The following is a 19140-nucleotide window of genomic DNA, read 5'->3' on the forward strand; positions in this document are numbered from 1 at the left end:
CCTGACCAAGGGTGATGACGGAAACTGGTTGGCGGCCACCCGCACCCACCTGCATGCCAATGATGGCGTAGATGAAGAAGAGCATAGCGATCAGCAGACACACGTAGGGCAGGGCCTGCGGGCAGGAACACCGGACGTCAGGCTGGCCAGGCTCCACCCACTGACCACCACCACGTGACGGCCACAGAGCCACAAGGCCAGCCAGAGCTTGGAGAGGACGGAAAAGGCCGTCTGTGGGCACCGTCAAAGCAGGTATACATGGCAGAAGACGACAGATGACAAAGCCCATGTTCCCAGCCATTCAAGGATGGTGTGGCCCGACTCCCACCCACCCAGCTGGCCTTCCTAGGACATGGGTGGCCGGCCGGTCACCTTGAAAGACTGCACAAAGGTCCACAGCAGGATGCGGATGGTGTAGCCTTGGCGAAGCAGCTTGATGAGGCGGGCAGCTCGGAAGAGGCGGAGGAAGCTGAGGTTGATGAAGTTGTTCTGCAGGGAGGAGACAGGGTCCCCTGAGCCCCCAAGCCCGGCTTCTGAGCAGATCCCCCAGACCTCCCGAGAGATGGTCACCACACACAATGACCCCCCTGGGATGAGCCTGCCACAGCAGCAAGGCCAGCAGAGGGACAACACGTGAAACCCTCCCTGGCTTTGCCCTGCTGTCAGGGCCTGGGAGGTCATCTGTATCCAGGCACTGGGAGCCCCTGAAGGGGCCCCGGGTATTGGCAGTCATGACCTTTCACTGCCTGTCCCTCTGGGACCAGCAGATGCCCCCGGGGCACCCCAGGGTTTGCAGACTTCTCCAAGCCACCCCTGTTCCTCGGAAACCCAGGTCTTGGGTAGGTGCTAGCACCATCCCATCCAAGGGCCCAACACCAGCACAACGCTTGACAACAGCTGGGATTCCTAGAAGAGATGCTCCAACCTGGCCCCTGGGGTGGCAGATAGACCTGGGTTCTGGGGGACGGTTTGACATTGGGCTCTGCTGCCTGAGACCAGTGTGGCCCAGCTGAGAACAACTTCCGGCCATCCAGGTACAGCCACGCTGAGCAGTGCCTGTCCCCACTGTCCTCCAGAAGTGTGGGCAGGGCAGCTTGTGTAGGTCCACAGACCCACGTGAGCTTCAGGTTGAGCCAGGTCCAGGGGGTGGGGGCCAAGAGGGGAGAGCCCACTCCCAGGGTCAGCAGCCCACCTGCTGCCATATCTGTACGTTGGTTCCCACTGGGCAGCTGGGGAGTGTGGGCTCTATGGCAGTGATGGGGAGCAGTAAGGACTGGGCTGGAGTAATGCAGACAGGAATGAGGCACAGGGCAGACAGAGTATGTCCAGGTCACAAGTGGACAGAGGGCCATGTGGCCAAGGCATTAGAGTGCATCTGCTGGCCTTACACTGCATGTGCTGGGGTAGACTGGGTGGGCAGTGCAGGAAGGCTGAGCATAAGGGAAGGGGGCAACTGTCCATTCATGCAGGAATCCCTCAGAAGGGATTCAGAGGAGCCTCTGGAAACATCTGCTCTGGAGGGTCCAGGGACTGGACAGATAGGCAGAGCCAGCCCCTGTCCAGCCACAAGGCATCAGCACTGGGCAGCTCTCCTTTGGTAGGTTCTAGGGAGAAGCCAGACAGAGCAGACCACGTCCCCAGCCTGGCATGAGGGGCGGAATCTGTGCCTAACCACGACAGGGCAGCAAGCACATGGCAGACGGTGTTGTGAGTGTACCAGTTTCTCTGGTCTCTGCCACCCCAAATGGGACACAGCTGTGGTTTCTGCTGCACCAGGTGGCAGATGGTTGGCTGACTTCAAGGACAGGCCCTTCCTGGTGGCACTACAGTGGTCACCTGAATCTGAAAGGGTCTATACTACCTCTAAGGTGCCACACAATGGGGTGTGCTTCACTTTGAGGGGACACTGGTCCCTTCATTCCTTTGAACCTCAGCTTCCTCAAATGAAAAGTAGAGACATTAGAGATTTAATTTCTAGTGGTGGGAAAAGTCAGAAAAAGTAATCAGAGTCAGAGTACACATGCAGAGACATAGATATACATGCACACACACATATATGCACAAATACATACAATACATTTCAAAGTTTGTGGAAAATTCCGTTAACTTTCGATTCCACTTTCCCATAAATATTTTAAAGCCTCCTTGTATACACACACACATACCCACACACATGCATATAAACACAATGCAATGTACATACAGGTGTACACACATAAAACACACACACACATATATATGTATGCACACACACTGGAGGGCAAGTGAAAAAATATCGCTACAAAATCAGAAACCTTTATTAAAAACATCAAAGCATCCAGCTTTTACTTCCCAACACCTCCTCTGTCTCTGTCTGCATATTTTTGAAGGTCGTGTTTCCATCTCGCCCCTCCTTCCCGAGAATCCCAAGCTGTTTGAAATACAGATTGAAACAGCAGTTTGGGAATCTTTGAGGGACTCAAATCGTCTTCCTTTTCAATGCCATTTAAGCTTGGGGAGCACAAAGAAATGCATGTGGAAGGATCAGGACTGCAGGGTAGCTGGGCTCAGGTATCCCCACGAACTCTTCCTCTGGTCCCCCTTGCTGCCCTGGAATGGATGTACATCGTTGTGATAGGTAAGAGGGTCCCTGACCCTATTCTCACCGATACAGCTGTCACTTTTCCTGAGGCTTCTCTCTAGCAAGGCCCGGTGGTAATCATGCAACCTTCAGGAAAACCCATGAAGCAGACCTTTTTGAATTCTCAAAACACCGTTGCCACAACCTTCTGAGCTGGCCTCTGCCTTCAATATACCAGACCCAACAAATCCCTTCCGGAGACACCCTTTTTTCAGAAGGCACCCCAATTAGATTGAGATCAGTGGCTGAGAAAACTTGTCTTCAGCAACCCACTGATGGCAGACATGTGTAACTATACCGTGTTTGGAATAAATGTGCACGTGCATGAATTGGAACTCTTTACAAATACTTTTTGACTTGCCCTCATGTACACATGGCCATACATGCACACCTTTACACAGACACATGCACACACACGTGAAGTGGTGAGGTGTGCAGTGGAGAGAGGGAGGGGAGCAGGAGGGTCAGTGGGGTGGGCGCCAGTGGGGGTAGCTGAGCAGAAACCTGAGGGAAGTGGAAGCTACCCAGATGCTCTTTGGGCCTTTCTGCTACATCCAAGGCGTTTTCTGGAAACGGAAGTTCCAACGCTCAGGGTTATAGCCACTGTAGCAAGCCTTCCGAACCCTCCTTTCTTTGCAGCGCCTTGGTCTCCGGCCAAGGCATGGAGGGACGCTGCTGTCGCGGCACCACGGCCACCAGCACACCTGGTGGAGGCCTGGGTTCTCACGGTGGCCTGTCTCCAGCACTTCGCCCCGTCCAGATCATGAGCACAGGGTCCTCTGGGATCCCCCCAGCCCTGTGCTTCTTCCCGGGGCAGATTCAAAGGGAGTGCACCGTGCAGCAGGAACCATGGGCTCTGCGACCTTCCGAGCCAGGCCCAGGGGAGAGAGCTGCCTTGGTGCTTCCCCTCCCACCCCAGAGACCGCCGTCTTCCTCCCCGGCCAATGTCCAGGGTCAGGCAGACCCCGAATCTAGAGGGCACAGAAAGGGCCAGAAAGGAAGCAGCAGGACAGCAGCCACGCCCACGAGCAGCAGCCACGCCCACGGGAGGCAGAGCCTGAGCCTGGGAGGGAACAAGAGGGAGGGTCGGAGCGGGCAGGCAGACAAGGGCGTTAGTGAAAAGTCATGAAACCAACCGTTTCCTATATGTGATGTTTTCATGGATGAGTATTTGCACATTATTTACAGATTGGGGTGGTTTGAGCAGCAGGCAGGCAACACACAGACGGAGACATGGGTTTTCGCATTGTATGTTGATTGGATGGCGTGAGTCAGCAGGTAGGTGAAGGTAAATCAAGAACAAAAACAGAAAACAAAAGAGAAAATGAGTCGAGACAAGCAAAAAACGTCACTGGAAAATTTCAGGAGCTTCGTAAACTTTGCATCCTTTCCTTAAAATGCATCCAATCAAAGCGGATCGCTGAGCCCTTCAGGCTATGAGACAGAGCGGCACATTTGCATTTGTACGTAATGCAAATCAGGAGATGACGCACAGATACTCGTTTTTTATTTCCCTGGCAAACAAGTCCATGTCAGTTTTGAGCTCAGGGGCCCTTGGCTGGGCACCCCTAGTTAAGACAAGCGAACGGCTTTGGCTTTTAAGCTGGGCTTAGTAACTGATATGCATTCTTGCCCAAGGGGAAAAAAAAAACGTGCGTTCACAACGTAAAAGTGAAGCGACTCCGGATGAAAAACCAGGCATCCACGGGAGTTTCTCTGCGCTCTCCTTCCGCGGGGTGAGGCCTGGACCCTAGCCCGTGGCGGGGGCGGGATGACAGAGCCAACTCCCTTCTAGCCTGAGCGGGCCCTCCAGGGGCTTGCCAAGTAGCAGGCCAGCAGCCGCCCCTAACAGGCTCCGCCTACTACGGGGCCTCTTTGGGAGGGCGATGGCGGGGAGGCTGTGGGTTACCTACCCTTCATGCCCTCTCCACAGCAGGGAACCCCGAGTTATGACCCTGCAGTCGCACTGCTTACCCAAGGGGTCCCCATTCTAGTCCATCTCAGAAGTCACAATGTAAACAGACCCACAGGGAAGGGGCAGCGCCTGGGACGTGATACAGCAATGTCCAGGATGGTGGGCAGTCCCCTCAGCTTTGCTGCAGTGCCAGGTTGTGGATCTTTCACCAGGGCTACTGAGATCTCTGAGTATTGAAAACCATTCCACAGAACATGTAAACAGAAGTGGGAGTCTGTGTGTGTACATGCACCACAGCTGCTGCTGTTAGGGTCCTTCCAGTTGGTTTCTACCCACAGTGACCCCATGCACGACATAAGAAACATTGCCGGGTCCGGGACCAACCTCACAATTGTTCCTGCGCTTGAACCCACTGATGCGTCCACTGTGTCAACCCATCCCCTTGAAGGCCTTCCTCTTTTTTGATGCCCCTCTACCAAGCATGATGCCCTTCTCTAGAAACGGGTCTCTCCTGACATAGCCAAAGTATGTAAGACCAAGTCTCGCCATCCTTGCCTCTAAGGAGCATTCTCTGGCTGTATTTGTTCCAAGACTGGCTTGTTTGTCCTTTTAGCAGTCCGTGGTACTTTCAATAGTCTTCTCTAGCACCACAATTCAAATGCATCAGTTTTTCTTTGGTCTTCCTAATTCAATGTCCAACTTTCACACAGACCATGGTTTGAGTCAGGCACACCTTAGTCTTCAAAGGAGCATCCTTGCTTTTCAATACTCTAAAGAGGTCTTGTGCAGCAGATTCACCTAATGCAACTCATCTTTTGATTTTTTTATTGCTGCTTCCATGAGCATTGGTTGTGGATGGATTCAAGCAAGATAAAATCCTTGACACCAACCATTTCTCTGCTTACCATATTCCTCACTGGTCCAGTTGTGAGGCTTTAGATTTTCTTTACATTGAGTTGTAATCCATACTGAAGGCTGCAATCCTTGATCTTCATCAGCTAATGCTTCAAGTCCGCCTCACTTTCAGCAAGGAAAGTTGTGCCATCTGCCTATCAAAGGTGGTGAATAAGTCTTCCTCCAATCCTGACACATTTTTCTTCATATAATCCAGCTTCTCTGATGACTGCTCAGCAGACAGACTGCTTAAGTATGGTGAGATGATACAACTCTGGCACACATCTTTCCTGATTTTAAACCATGCACTATTCCCTTGTTCTGTTTGCCTAAGTGCCTCTTGAGGCCCTTATGGGTTCCGCATGTGTTCTGGAATCCCCACTCTTCTCAAGACCACCCATATTTTGTTATGATTGCATAGTCAAATGCATTTGCATAGTCAATAAAACACAAGTAAACATCTTTCTGGTATACTCTGGTTATGGCCCAAATCCATCTGACAATGATATCCCTAGTCCCACATCCTCTTCTGCATTTGGCCTGAACCCTGTCAGTGAACTGCTGCCACTGTTGTTGGATGATCTTGAACAAAATTTTACTTATGTGTGATAGCAATGATAGTTCTATAATTTTCACATTCTGATGGGTCACCTTTCTTTGGAAACGGGTACAAGTGTTGATCTCTTTCAGTAAGTTGGCCCAGTAGCTCTCTTCCAAATTGTCTCACAGAGATGAGTGAATGCTTCATCAGCTTGTTAAAACATCTCAGTTGGTATCGCATGAGTTCCTGGAACCTTCTTTGTGGTTTGTGCTTTCAGTGCAGCTTGACCTCCTACCTTTCAGCACCATTAGTTCATCCTCGTATGCCACCTCCTGAGATGGTCGAATGCCAACTAGTTCTTTTGGGTACAGTAACTGTGTATCCTTCCTATCTTCTTTTGTTTGGTGCTTCCTGCATCATTCAGTATTTTGCCACAGAATCTTGCAACTGGAGGCTTGAATTTTTTCTCTCTGTCATTTCAGTTTAAGATACGCCAAGCATGTTCTTCCTTCTTGGTTTTTCTAACTGTAGGTCTTTGCACATTTCACTATAGTATTTTATTTTGTCTTCTCAAGCTGCCCTTTAAATTTTTCTGTTCAGCCCTTTGACTTCATTTCTTCCATTTGCTTTAGCTACTCTGATTAAGAGCAAGTTTCAGTCTCTTCTGACATCCACGTTGATCTTTTCTTTCTTTCCTGTCTTGTTAATGACCTTTGCTTTTCATAATGGTCTTGATGTCCTCCCACAGTTCCTCAGGTCTCCCTGTCATTAGTATTCATGCTTCAAATCTGTTCTTGATATTTAGGTGCGATAGAATTCCAGGTCTTATTTTGGCTCTCGTGGACTTGTTTTAATTTTCAACTTCAATCTTAACTTACATATGAGCCATTGATGGTCTGTTCCCCGGTCAGCTCCTGGGATGCTTCAAAAAGTTTGTGGAAATGCATGAAGCCACCAGCTTAATGAACAGAGGGTCACCACTAACTTTGAAGTCCTTCCTCTGCCCCACCCCCCCCCCAACATGAAGCACCTTGTATCCCCAACCCTTTGAGTGGATGTCGACTTAGAGTGGTCCTACAGGACAGAGTAGAGCTGCTCCTTTGGGGTCCTACAGCTTTACAGAAGCAAATTGCCTCATTCTCCAGGACCCCACCCCTGACGGTTCAAGTCACCTGTGTTTTGGTTAGCAACCCAAAATTAACCCACTGTGTGCCACCAGGGATCTTTAATGATCTGGAATGCTTATTCACATTTTATTTCTCGGTCTACCACAGACGTGACAGGCTGGTAGTCCTCTTTATCATGAAATCACTCTGCCTCTGGCTTTCTGTGATTTGCTTTCTTTGCAGAAGAAGTGTGCCTGTCGAGGTAGGTATCATTTGTGTGTCACTGCATGGTGTTGTTATTCCACGGCTGATGAATGCATTCTATTTGGATGGGCCCTTAGATGTTTCCAGTTTTCATGATCACGAACAATGTTGATGTGGACATCTGTCTGTGTAAGCCTGTCCAGGTCCATCTGTATGAGACGCCCTCTGGACAGATGCCCTACAGGGAAGGTGGTCTGGGGTTGCAGATCACCACATGTTTGACTTTTAGGTAATACTAACAGTCCCAGGAAAAGGATGCCCTATTGGCAGTGTGGGCAACTTTGGCTGCTCTCCATCCTCACCAACACTTAGTATTTTGAGAATTTCTAATGTCTGACAATTTAGCACAATTAAATGGCACCTTGATATTGTTCCAGTCTGCAATTGCTGGCGCTCTGTGTCAAATCAAATCTCTATAAAATTGACACTACTCATCAGTTACCATGATCCTTCTAAGCCTTTCATCTATTTCAATAAGGAGCTCTCATGGCATGGGCTCCACACTGAGCTGCCACACACAAGGCCAGTGACTGGAACTCACCCGTGGTCCGAAGGAAAAAAAAGAAGCCCCGCCCCCGGAAAAAATTCCCAACCCAAAAACCCAAACGGGAGCCTGCACTCTGTACTAGGGTATCTGAGTCAGAAGGGACTGGATGGCAGTGAGGTTACTCAGGTGATTCAGCATCTCTCAGTGAAGGCATGTGATCGTCTACACAAAGACCTGGCACGCATATTTGATTGTTGCTAGGATTGCTGACGCTGTAAAGAAGCACAGTTGACTTATTTGAGTAGTCTTCAATGCGGCAATCTTGCTAAGTGCTCTAACTACTTTCTATCCATGCACCATGGCATTCTACTTATTCCTTTTCTAATCCTTACACGCGAGTGCCTGCAAAGCACCAGCCTCCAATCTAAGCACCTGGAGCAAGGCAGTGAACAGGACAAAGCTCCTGCCTAGTGGAGCTGACATCTGACGACTGCACTGCCCACGGGGCGCAGGCTCAAGGCAGAGCCATCGTGATAGCAGGACTCTCTTGTCTTCTGATGGTGAAGGGAGCTCTTTCTTAAATCGTCATTGTAGATATCTGCATGGTATGTGTTGCAGATATTGTCAAGATAGTAATTCCTGAATGGATGACCATTTTTAGCACGAACATATGGTAAATTTGTTGAATGTGTTCTGTGCATTCACTGAGATGACTGTATGAAGTGTCTCCTTCAATCTGTCAAGAGAAATGGCACGAATACATTTCTGGTGTTGGAACACAATACGCAACACAGCGTGACCATTTTCGTGCCACATGCCTGCTCAGGCTTGCTTTTGAGCTGCTGGGACTTTGCATCTTCATTCATCAGTGAGAGGTCCTTATCCCCATCTTTTTCTAGTCTGCGTGCAAGACTGTGCTCACCTCGTCAAACAGTTAGTGGGCACTCATTCTTTTGCTAGCCTCTGGAAGAATCTGTCCAGAAAGGCATTTGTATTTTGGGTAGAAAATCTAATCTGTAAAACACAGTAGAACCTGTTTTTTGAGTTACTAGTTTAACTCGGCTTCCTTAATGGTTTATTTGGTACAAAAAAACTTCAGTTTTCCCTAAATTTTTGGTGAAATTAAGTTATTAATATTTTCTAGTAATCTATCCATTTCACCTGTTTTCAAATTTATTAGCATTAAGTTGTTCAAAATATGCTGTTACTTTTTTAATCTCTCCTGTGTTTAAATGCATGGCTCCTTTCTTCAAATTTACATTAATTATTTGACCTTTCTTCTTTGTTCTTAATCTAGCCCAGAGGTGTGTCTTTTTAAAAATCTTTAAAGAGGTAAGTTTAGCGTTTTATTTTTCTCTACGGTATCTTTTTAAAAAACGTCCCACATTTCTATTGTTATCCTTCCCTCTATTTTGCAAAAGCAAGCTTATTTTGCCTTTTACTTCAAACTTCTTGTTAGATGCTTAACTCATTAATTTTTTTCACTTTCTTCTTTTTTCCAGTGTAAGCATTTTACCCTTTACATTACTTTCTAAATGTCTCTTTAGCGATACCCTCTCAGTTTTACACGTGTTCTCATTACCTGTCAATTGCTTTTCCCATCCACCCCTCTGTCCCTTCAGAACCAGGCCTGCCCATCCAGCTCCTATGTTGAAGACATTATGTAACTGCACTCCAGGGCCCAGGAGGGAATCCCTTCAAGGATCCGTAGGCCGGACACATCAGCGTCTCAGGGAAACAATGGTCTGGCTAAGGCGTGCTGAGACATGTGTCCCAAGGTCAAAGACAAATCACAGCATCTTGCACTTCCGACTGTTGGCTGGTGTCTTTGGGTTTGGGAAGCAGCACATACCATCTGGGCAATGCTGCTGCGACCACTTCTGAGGCGGCTCACAAAGCTGCTCCACCTCTGGGGCAGGCTCTCTAGAAGGTTCAGCTGCAGTAGTAGTGGCCCTGCTTCTTGGACAATGTCACGGAAGACCCCATACGGCTAGAGGCTTTTGTGGTAGAGAAAGATACCGTGTGGCATCCCTAGAAAGCCCCCACAGGACAGCCACAGTGCAGATTCCTCTGGTGCCAGGCTGTGCCATCTGCAGAGGGCAGTTACTAACGAGAGGGGCCACCTCTGGTGTGCGACTGGAAGGCAAAGTTCAGACCCACAGTGGAGGTGGGCTGGCTCAGTTTGCGAGGGCCAACTTGCAAGGCCCTGCACAGAGATGGCCCAGAAAGGCAGGGTTGCATCAGGCGCTCAACAAGTTGTAATCTGCTAAGGATCAAGGGACTCCAGGGCAGGGGAAGGGCTGGCCAGGGGTCTGGAGAGAACAAGACCAGCCAACTGGGGACAAGCCCTGGGAAGCCCACACCACTGTCCGCCAGGCGGCACCACTGCAGTGGGTGCACTAAAAATCACTTGGCCACTCAGCGTTCTCGGTGTTCACACAGTGATCCGTGGACGGAGTGAACAGGTGCATCAGGCTGTGTCTGGGCCCCAGGGTGGCACCCTTGCAGTATGGCTGGCTCAGTCACCGTTACTGCCAGGAATCTGCTGCCAGGCCCCCAATGCTAGGTGTCCAGTTTCCCAACAGGAGCTCTCAACACGAGGTCCTTCTGTGGACCATGCCTTGAGGTGACCAACCAGCCACTTGGTCACACACTGAATTACACTGGAACTTAACCTGGACAGGACAGTGGCTCATCTCAACTGGGCATGATACCTACTCCAGGTGTGGGCTTAAGGTCCCTGGGGCAGTGTCAGACCTGAGGTGTCAGAGATCTATCAGTGGGACTCAATCTACCATCAACCCAGAACATGCAGGGAGGACACAGGACTCATGGGTGACACTGTCTCCCACACCACAGCCTCGTAAGGATGCAGGGGCACCCCAGCTTGGTGATAGTCTTGTGGGGTTGGGGCACTTCCCCTTCCAGGTCAGGGGCCGGCAAACCTTTGATGCAGAAGAGCTAATCCTGTCCCTCATCACAATTTAAAAATTTTTCGAGAACCATGAATATAAACAATACAAACAACTGAATTGACCATTATATGAATATCCTTTAAAGGTTTTCAGTGTTACTTCAGAGCCACATGTACTTTCAGAAGGGCCTATGGCCCGAGAGCTGTGGTTTGCCAGCCCCTGTTCGAGATAAACTCATGGCCAATGCGGAGTAGCCCCTCACCTGTCTACCCGAGACCTGTGGGGACTGTGTGTCTGCCAGTCCCACAATCTGGGGCTGGAGAACCTGGAGGTCCTGCTCCAGGGTGGGGGCGCTTCCACTACAGGACAAAAGCATGGCTGTCACTTGGTCACACACTGACACACTGGCTCCAACAGTCAGTGGGCTCAAACCCAGCAGTGACTGTGAGGACAGTGCAGGAGGGGCAGTGTTTACTTCTGACGCACACTGGGCCGCTCAGAGCTGGAACGTCTCAGCAGCACGAACAGCAACCCCAGCAGAGCAGCAGGCAAGAACAGCCGCAGACTGGCCATGTATTTGACCAGGACCACTACGAGGGCAGGGCTGCTGCCAAATGATGGGAGGAAGCCAGTATAGGAACCGGGGGTCCCTGGGACATTCGGGTTCTCTTAACCAGTCTTAACTTGGTTAGGCTTGGCAAGGATGGCCTGAATAAGAGTCTGGCCTTATTCTGCCAGCCGGACTCTGGCAGATCTTCCCAGACAGCCACCAGCTCCCACCAGAAGAATGCTCCAAGTGAGGTGTGTGCCGGCTGGGGACTGGGTGCCATGCAGGTGGTCCTGTGCTCCAATCCCTATGCACAGTAGCATCCACTGTCCTAGACCCTGTGCCTCTTTGTCAGCCCCAGGCGCGGGAAAGAAGTTAGCCAACTGGATTGACCCTTGGGACTAGGGTGGGGTCACAGCTGCTGGCCCTTGTCCTCTTCCCGAGCTATATCTGGCTCTTGGTGACTTTCCTAGGAATGCTTCCTAGAAAATGACTTCTCCACGGATCCTCACGTCCACATGTGCACACAGAGCAAAGGCCCACCCTTCTCTGCTATAGGTCTCTCCTAGGCACACTGTCCTCCAAGGTTAAGATGCAAGCGCTGTGAGCTTTGTGGAGAGCAGCCCGCACCCCGATTCCGTCAGCTCTTAGAAGCAGTCTATGAATGGGGGACGAGAGTGAGCCTCTCCAGTGGTTGGGGCTGTTAGATGCATGTGCTTATGGGATATGCCTGCTAGTCTCTAACACTCTAGGTTTTGCTGGCTTTGGTGTAGATGTTCTCTGTGCTGTCGTATACCCATCTGAGACACATTCAGAGCTGACTGACTACCACAGGGGTCGCAGTATCCAGCCTGGCCAACCATCTGCGAAGCACTTTCTGATCCAAGGAAGAGCAGTTGTGATGTAACACTGGGTAAGCCCCAGGTGTCTGAGGGTCTCCGAGAGAAGGCAAAGCCCCACTAGGCCTGAGACCACCGAGGAAGTACCCTCCAGGAGGAAATCACTCTGGGGCATGGGAGGGGGCAGAAAGCACCACTTACCGCAATCTCTGTTACTAAAATATCGGTAATACTTCCCAACACAGTGACAAAGTCAAAGACGTTCCAGGCATCCCTGAAGTAGTTCTAGAGAGAAAGCAGGGCGGTCAATGCTGCTGCAGGGGTGTGCCACATGAGACACACAAGGGGAAGCCCCTGATCATGGCAGGGATGTGGGGACTGGACAATGGTATGGGAGCACTCAGGCCGGAGAAAGCGGACTCCAGCCACAAGTGAGCCACCACGGGATCGGGTAGCATGGAACACAACCACAAGCCATAGGGTCCAGAAAGGCGAGCCTTGCCTGCTGTCCCTCTGGGAGCTAACTGGGGAGGGACACAGGGCCCTGTATGGTTCCTGCAGTGTCAGGGTGCTCTGGGGCTTGAGGAATCCCCAGCTGACTGGGCACTCCACGAGCCCCCTGCAGAGGGGGCCCTAGATGCCTCCAGAAAATGACAAGCGGCAGCAGGGCCACGTACCAACACACCAAAGGCAATGATCTTCAGCACGCATTCCATGGAGAACATGGATGTGAACACGATGTTCAGGCACTTCAACATCAGCTCATACTCGTAGGGCGCAGCGTAGAACTGCGGGAGGAAGAGTCTGTTGGTTGTGGGCTCCACTGGCCTGGATGCTGCCCCTGGGACCACGGGTGAGGGAGAGAGAACCCCAAGCCTCCCAGGCCAGAGATGTCCACCCTGCTCTCCCTTCTGCACTCTTGAAACCTCACTGTCCCAACCCACGGTGATCCAAGAGAGGGCCTGAGCTCTAGAGGCAGCCAGCCCACACCTTCATCATCAGCACGGCAGTGTTGAGGGCGATCATGGCCATGATGAAGTACTCGAAGGGCGGAGACACCACAAAAGTCCACGTCTTGTACTGGAACGACTGCTTGTTCTGGGGCATGTACCGCGTCAGGGGCTTGGCACTGATGGCGAAGTCGATGCAGGCCCTCTGCACAGAGGGAAGGGCGCCATGAGCTCAGGGCACCTGCCCTAGCCCCCTGAGCAGACAGGGGTGGCCAAGCATGGTTGCTCCCCGCAGAACAGAAGTCCCTGCCCCGTGCTGGCCACAGGTGGCCAGAACTGACCTGATGAGCAGGGATCACATGCAGAAGGAGGGCCAGAGGCCCCTTACTCACGAGCAGCCTATGCCAGGCAGGAGGGGCACACACCTCGTTCTTCTCCAGGCTGCACTCGGACATCACTTTGTCCCCCTGCTCCTGGAAGGTGATGATGATCAAGGCCACAAAGATGTTGACAAAGAAGAAGGGGAAGACCACAAAGTAGACCACATAGAAGATGGACAGCTCCATGCGGTAGCCGGGGCTGGGGCCCTGCTCCTCATAGGTGGCATCTACGGAGTGTTTCAGCACCCTGCGTTGAAACGGATAGTCAAGCACTGGGCACCCAGAGAGGGCACAGCCTGCGACTGAAGTCACGTCATAGAAAGGGGCTCTGGGGTGGCTTCTATGCCTGAGCCTGGGGTTGTGGGTGGCAGGGATGGGGCTTGCACATGACCACGCTATGGGCCCCATTCCACAGCCATGACTTTTCTGAAGCTGAGCTAGAATTTCCTATGTGCCTCACCCTCAGGGTGGCCATGTGTCCTCCAAGGAGGACAGCTGTGGAGTCCTTGGCTCTGACCCCCAAAAGAGGAAGGCACCCAGGCCTGGAAGCTCAGGCCTGTCTGTACTATGATTCAGCCCAGTTCACTTGCGCGTGTCTAGATGACCTCCTGACAGTGCTCACCGGCACCCCCAGGCCACCCAGACCAGAAAGAAGCCTAGACTCGGCATATCACACCTAAGCCTTCTGACAGGCATGTGCCTTGCCCCAAGGGCCTCCTTCCAGTGGGGCACGTACCCACCTGGCCTCTCCACACTGCCTGTAACGGAGGCCAGTGTGTTAACATACGGAGCTGTGGAAGCCCTCAACCCTTCCTCAGCCTCCAACCACCTAAAGAATGGCTCTGGAGACCACTATGCTGCCCTCTGTGGTGCAATCTTCTGCTCTGTTCAGGCTTTTGACTTGAGGTCAGGGCCATGCCTCCTTTGGTTCTACATCCAGTGCCCATAAGCTCCTATGGATTATTTGCTGACTGATGAGCAGAACAAGCCACCTCTTGGTTCCACCAGTGGACATAAGCCAGGGGCCACTTACGTGGGCCACCCTTCTCCCGTGGACACAGTGAACAGGGTCAGCAGGGCCCAGAGCACATTGTCATAGTGGAACTCATATTTCTTCCATTGCCGTGGCTGGGCTTCCACCTCTTCCTTTTCATAATCCAAATACTGACCCCTAGGAAGGAGGACACAGAAGAGGTTAGAGACTACACACCAATTACAAACACTGGAGTGGTGTGGAAACTGGAAGCCGTTTACACTCCTGGGGTCTGGGGGCATAAATAGTACACCTTTTGGAAAGCGGTATGACGCCTCCTCAAACACCTGGGACAGAAATGCCCTATGAGCAGCAACCCCTCTAGGTGGTACACATCTTAAAGAATTAAGGGGCAGAAGGGCAGTAGACGTGTGCGCATGCATGCTCTCCACAGCGCTATTCACAATAGCAGGGCAATGGATGCTACCTAAATGCCCCTAGGTGGAAGAATGGGTCAGCACACTTTGGCAACACACGTGGCAGAACACGGCACATCATTACATAGGAACGAAGACACTGGGCCACCTCGTCACATCGCTGAATCCGACGAACAATGTGCTAAGTGAAGTCACTCAATCACAAAAGGGCAAAGATTGTGTGAGACCACTGTTATTTTAAGAAATCAACACACAAGTTTTCCTAGCAAAATAAATAGACTCTAATGGTTACCAAGAGAGAGGGTAAGAGAGGACAGGGCAATTAACAAGTTAAAGGGTGGAGCTGGGGTAAAGGGGAAGATAAGATCCAACGAGAGATGAGTGAAACGGGTTAAAAAGAGACAGGGGAGGGTGGACAGGGCAAGCCACTCGGAGGTTTAAGTTGTTGAATAAAAAAATGATTAGCTGATATACGAGCCATCACCTAATTCACAATGAAAGTTAAAAACAAAAAAAAGGATTTACATAAATCTTTGCTATGGGATCAACCACTTGAAGTTGAGTTGCTGTACTGTAGTGGCTTGTGTATTGCTGGAAGGTACGTCACTGGTTTTTCAAATGCCAGCAGGGTCACCCAAAGTGAACAGATTTTAGCAGAACTTCCAGACTAAGAACAACTTATTGAGAAGGAATCAGCTACCCACTTCAGAGGAAGCAGCGATTGAAGACCCTATGCGGAACATGGAAACACTGTCAGATACTGAAGGCCAAGAGCCGTGGAAGCAGAACACTGTCCAAGACAGTGCCAGACGATAGGCCTATCCGGTTAGAAGGTTCTCAAATGTGACTGATAAGGAGTGGGATTCTCATTTCTCAAGGTGAAGTCAACCATGGTGATGTGAACCGAGTAAACCTTGGTATCTTCATTTGCTGACAGGGCAAAACTCAAAATGAGAAGAAACAGCTGCAAAAATGTACCAATAATCAAAACTTGAAATATTTGAAATATGAATCTAGGAAAATTGGAAATTGTCAAAAATGAAATAGAATGCATAAAGGTCAATAAGCTAGGTGTTAGTGAGCTGAAAGGATTGGTTTGGGCCATTTTGAATCAGAAATTCATACGGTTCACTTTGCTGGGGATGACACAATCAAGAACAGCGAATTCATTGTCATATAGAATGTTTCAGCATCTATCTTGAACTGCAATGCCGACTATGGTAAGGTTTTAGCTATCAGCTTCAAGGAATCCAATCAATATAACTATCAGTCAAATTTATTTAATCACGAAAGCTAAGGATGGACAGATTGAAGAATTCTACCATTTTCAGTCTGAAATTGATCAAACATGCAATCAAGATACATTGATAATGACTGGTGATTGGAATACAAAAGTTAGAAAAAAGAGGAAGAAACGGTAGTTGGGAAATATGATCTTGGTGACAGAAATGAAGCTGGTGGAAATCACATGATAGAATTTTGCAGAACCAACGACTTGTTCATAGTACATACCTTTTCCAACAACATGCAAGGCAACTATATCCCTGGCCTCCTGCAGATGGGATGCACAGAATCAAACTGATTACCGAAGAGGAGCAAAACCATGGCCAACGGGAGTTGCTCTTACTCCCGCTCAAGAAAAAACTTGTGGTGGTGGAAAGCGTGGGTCCAGGCCCCACTCTGAGAAAAGCAAACAATTGAGGAAGGCGCCAGGTACCGCCACTGGGAGAAACTGACAAAATGCTGAGAAAAGGAGGGAAAGGCTTGCCTTCTGTTTCACCCTAGCAGGACCCTGCCTAGGTACTGGCTGCTCTGGACCACAGTGTTGAGCGCAAAGTCTTCTCCCCACCTCCTGCAGCTGATCAACTCCACACCCCCAGCATAACCGGGGAGAGGCTTAGTGGAAACTTGGCCAGGAAGATACATGGGCCTCTGGGTCCCAGAACTTGGGGGGGCCTCAACTTACTCACTGCACACCAGCCAGATTGAGGAGACTTGGTTCTGCAGTGAACTGGCTCCCCACTTCTGGATGGAGCTGAGACTGGATCATGGCAGGGTTTCCCTGCAGATCGGGTGGGCTGGCCATCTCTGAGTCGGTAAAGAATCAAAAAGACACATACTGGGGGAGGAGTGGGTGAGTGTTTGTCCCATAGCCCAGGACTCAAAGTACTCACACTTGCCTGCCCCAGGTCTAAGCCCAAATAGTAACTGGAATCAACACCTACAGGCCATGCAGCAGGGGATGGTTTTGATAAATGCTCTAATTAGTCAATTCTCTCCTATCAAGATTGGTTTGATCAACAATTGTCAGGTATCCCCTGGCGACCAGGGAACCAGCCTCAAGACCAGGACTTTAATGAAACCCTTATGTAATTGTTTGGCCCTGTTGAGTTTAGGCTGGTGCAAAATCGCCTGGTCTCCCTTGTCTACCCATGTTTTGCAGAAGGTGTGTGGGGATAACTCTGTATTCAAAGTTAAACATCAAAAACAAATGAACTAATAATAACAGTATGTCCTGCAAGTAGCAGTTGATTTCTGCACAATTGGGGATACAGGAGAAAAGAGCACAGGTAACTACAGCACACACACGTGGATCCAGAGGAGACCCTGGAGGAGGAGCCCACTGGCCCTTTCCCGATGGAGATGACTGCGATGGTCTCCAGTTTCTTTAAGCAACGGGAGGGGAAATGAGAACAGACAGTGATGAGACACGTGCCACAATCAAAGAACTCGGATGTGCCTTGAGAGAACGTACCAACAAAATGAATGGAAAATTAGAACTAAGGCAACAACTTCAAACAGAAAAACAAAAGGCAAACACCAAAGTATTAACCTCAACAACACTGTGACAGAACAAAACAGCAAGATACAAATAGTGGAATCAAGAATTAGTAATCTTGAATCAGAATCTCTCTGGGCCAAAAAACGAGAAGACTGGGTTATAAGAATGACCCCCTAAACTGAAGATAACCTAGGAACACTGTGGGACACCATCAAAGGGGCACCAGACACTTGATAACTAAATGTCCTGGAACAGAAAGAAGAACCACTGAGAAACCAGTTCATGAAATATTAATGGAGAACATCATGTCAGAATATAAAGTAACCAGGAAGTTCACAGAATACCAAACAGAATTGACCCTAAAGGGATATCACCTCCTTGACGTATAATAATCTAATATTAAATTTCTAATGTTAATGATAAGGAAATGTATAACGCTTTGGTATTAATGATAAGGACACAATCCTGAAGGCCGCATAGCAAAAAAGAACAATTACATACAAAGGCCAAACGATCAGGGTAAGTTCAGATTTTTCCACCCAAACCATTCAGGTAAGAAGGTAATGGAGTGATATATTCCAAATACTGAAAGAAAATTTGCCAACCATATCCAGCAAAGTTACCCCTCAAATACGAGGGAGGGATAGAAACATGTACAGACCAGGGAAAACTAAAGGAATTTATAAAAGCATGACCACCTTTGAAAAATATTAAAAGGAATTCTATGGGCAGAAAATCTGTAACAACCGAGAACAACCTAAAAATATTCAAAAGGAAATTATTTTGGAGAAAATATTCTACTGAAGCAATACTCAAAACAGAACCAAATACATTTAAACAAGAAAGCATAGATAACATTCCATTGTAAAGATAAAAATAAACAAGTAAACAAGAGCAGACAATAAATACTTAAACGGAAAAGATATTGAACCATTTATAATATACAATAAGGTACTTTGAAAGCCACAAAAAACAACCTACAAAGAAAAGAAAATTTCAATAGAACAAGCAATATGAAAACCATATGAGAAAGACAAACAATAAGATAAAAACATAAAAAAGCAAAGAGAGTAATAAGAAAATAACCAAAAAACAACAGGAACACAACACAAAAAATCATCAAAACTAAAACTAGGAACACCATAAAAAATATTTCAACCATATTTATCAATAACAACACTGGATGTTAACAGACTGAATTCACCAATTAAGAGACAAAGGCAGCTAAGTGCACAGCAGAGGCCGAGCCGCCCCGCCTCGGGGCTCTCGGGGTCCAACAGGCCAGACCCGCCCCACCTTCGCCCCGGAGGTGCGCCACAGCCAGGCGTTAGTTAGTCTGAGGACCTCTGCGCAAACCACCAATCAGACCTTCGCACACGCTCAGAGGTCGCAGCCCAGAGGAGCGCAGCCCATCACTGTGCTCCTTGCAGATCCGCCAGCCAGCTCCCTCCCTGGGCCTCCCTGCCCACCCACTCCCCTACACACACACA

At 49.3% G+C, this 19140-nt stretch overlaps 1 protein-coding gene across 1 annotated transcript in view; it reads right to left on the reverse strand.

Annotated features, from left to right (window-relative positions):
• CACNA1B (calcium voltage-gated channel subunit alpha1 B) overlaps positions 1–19140 on the reverse strand; it is a gene marked incomplete at its 3' end in the record, with an annotated part of 175264 nt that overhangs the window by 32202 nt on the left and 123922 nt on the right. The window contains exons 28-34 of the mRNA XM_045289335.1: positions 14492–14629; positions 13504–13705; positions 13119–13283; positions 12806–12916; positions 12330–12413; positions 373–489; positions 50–115 (exon numbers count right to left, since the gene is read on the reverse strand). Of these exons, the coding sequence (XP_045145270.1) occupies positions 50–115; positions 373–489; positions 12330–12413; positions 12806–12916; positions 13119–13283; positions 13504–13705; positions 14492–14629 (883 nt within the window). The remainder of the gene's footprint in view (positions 1–49; positions 116–372; positions 490–12329; positions 12414–12805; positions 12917–13118; positions 13284–13503; positions 13706–14491; positions 14630–19140) is intronic.

This window comes from Echinops telfairi, unplaced genomic scaffold (genome assembly GCF_000313985.2).
Source record: "Echinops telfairi isolate 266 unplaced genomic scaffold, ASM31398v2 ScPeMD7_25;HRSCAF=90, whole genome shotgun sequence".
Lineage (NCBI taxonomy): Eukaryota > Metazoa > Chordata > Mammalia > Afrosoricida > Tenrecidae > Echinops > Echinops telfairi.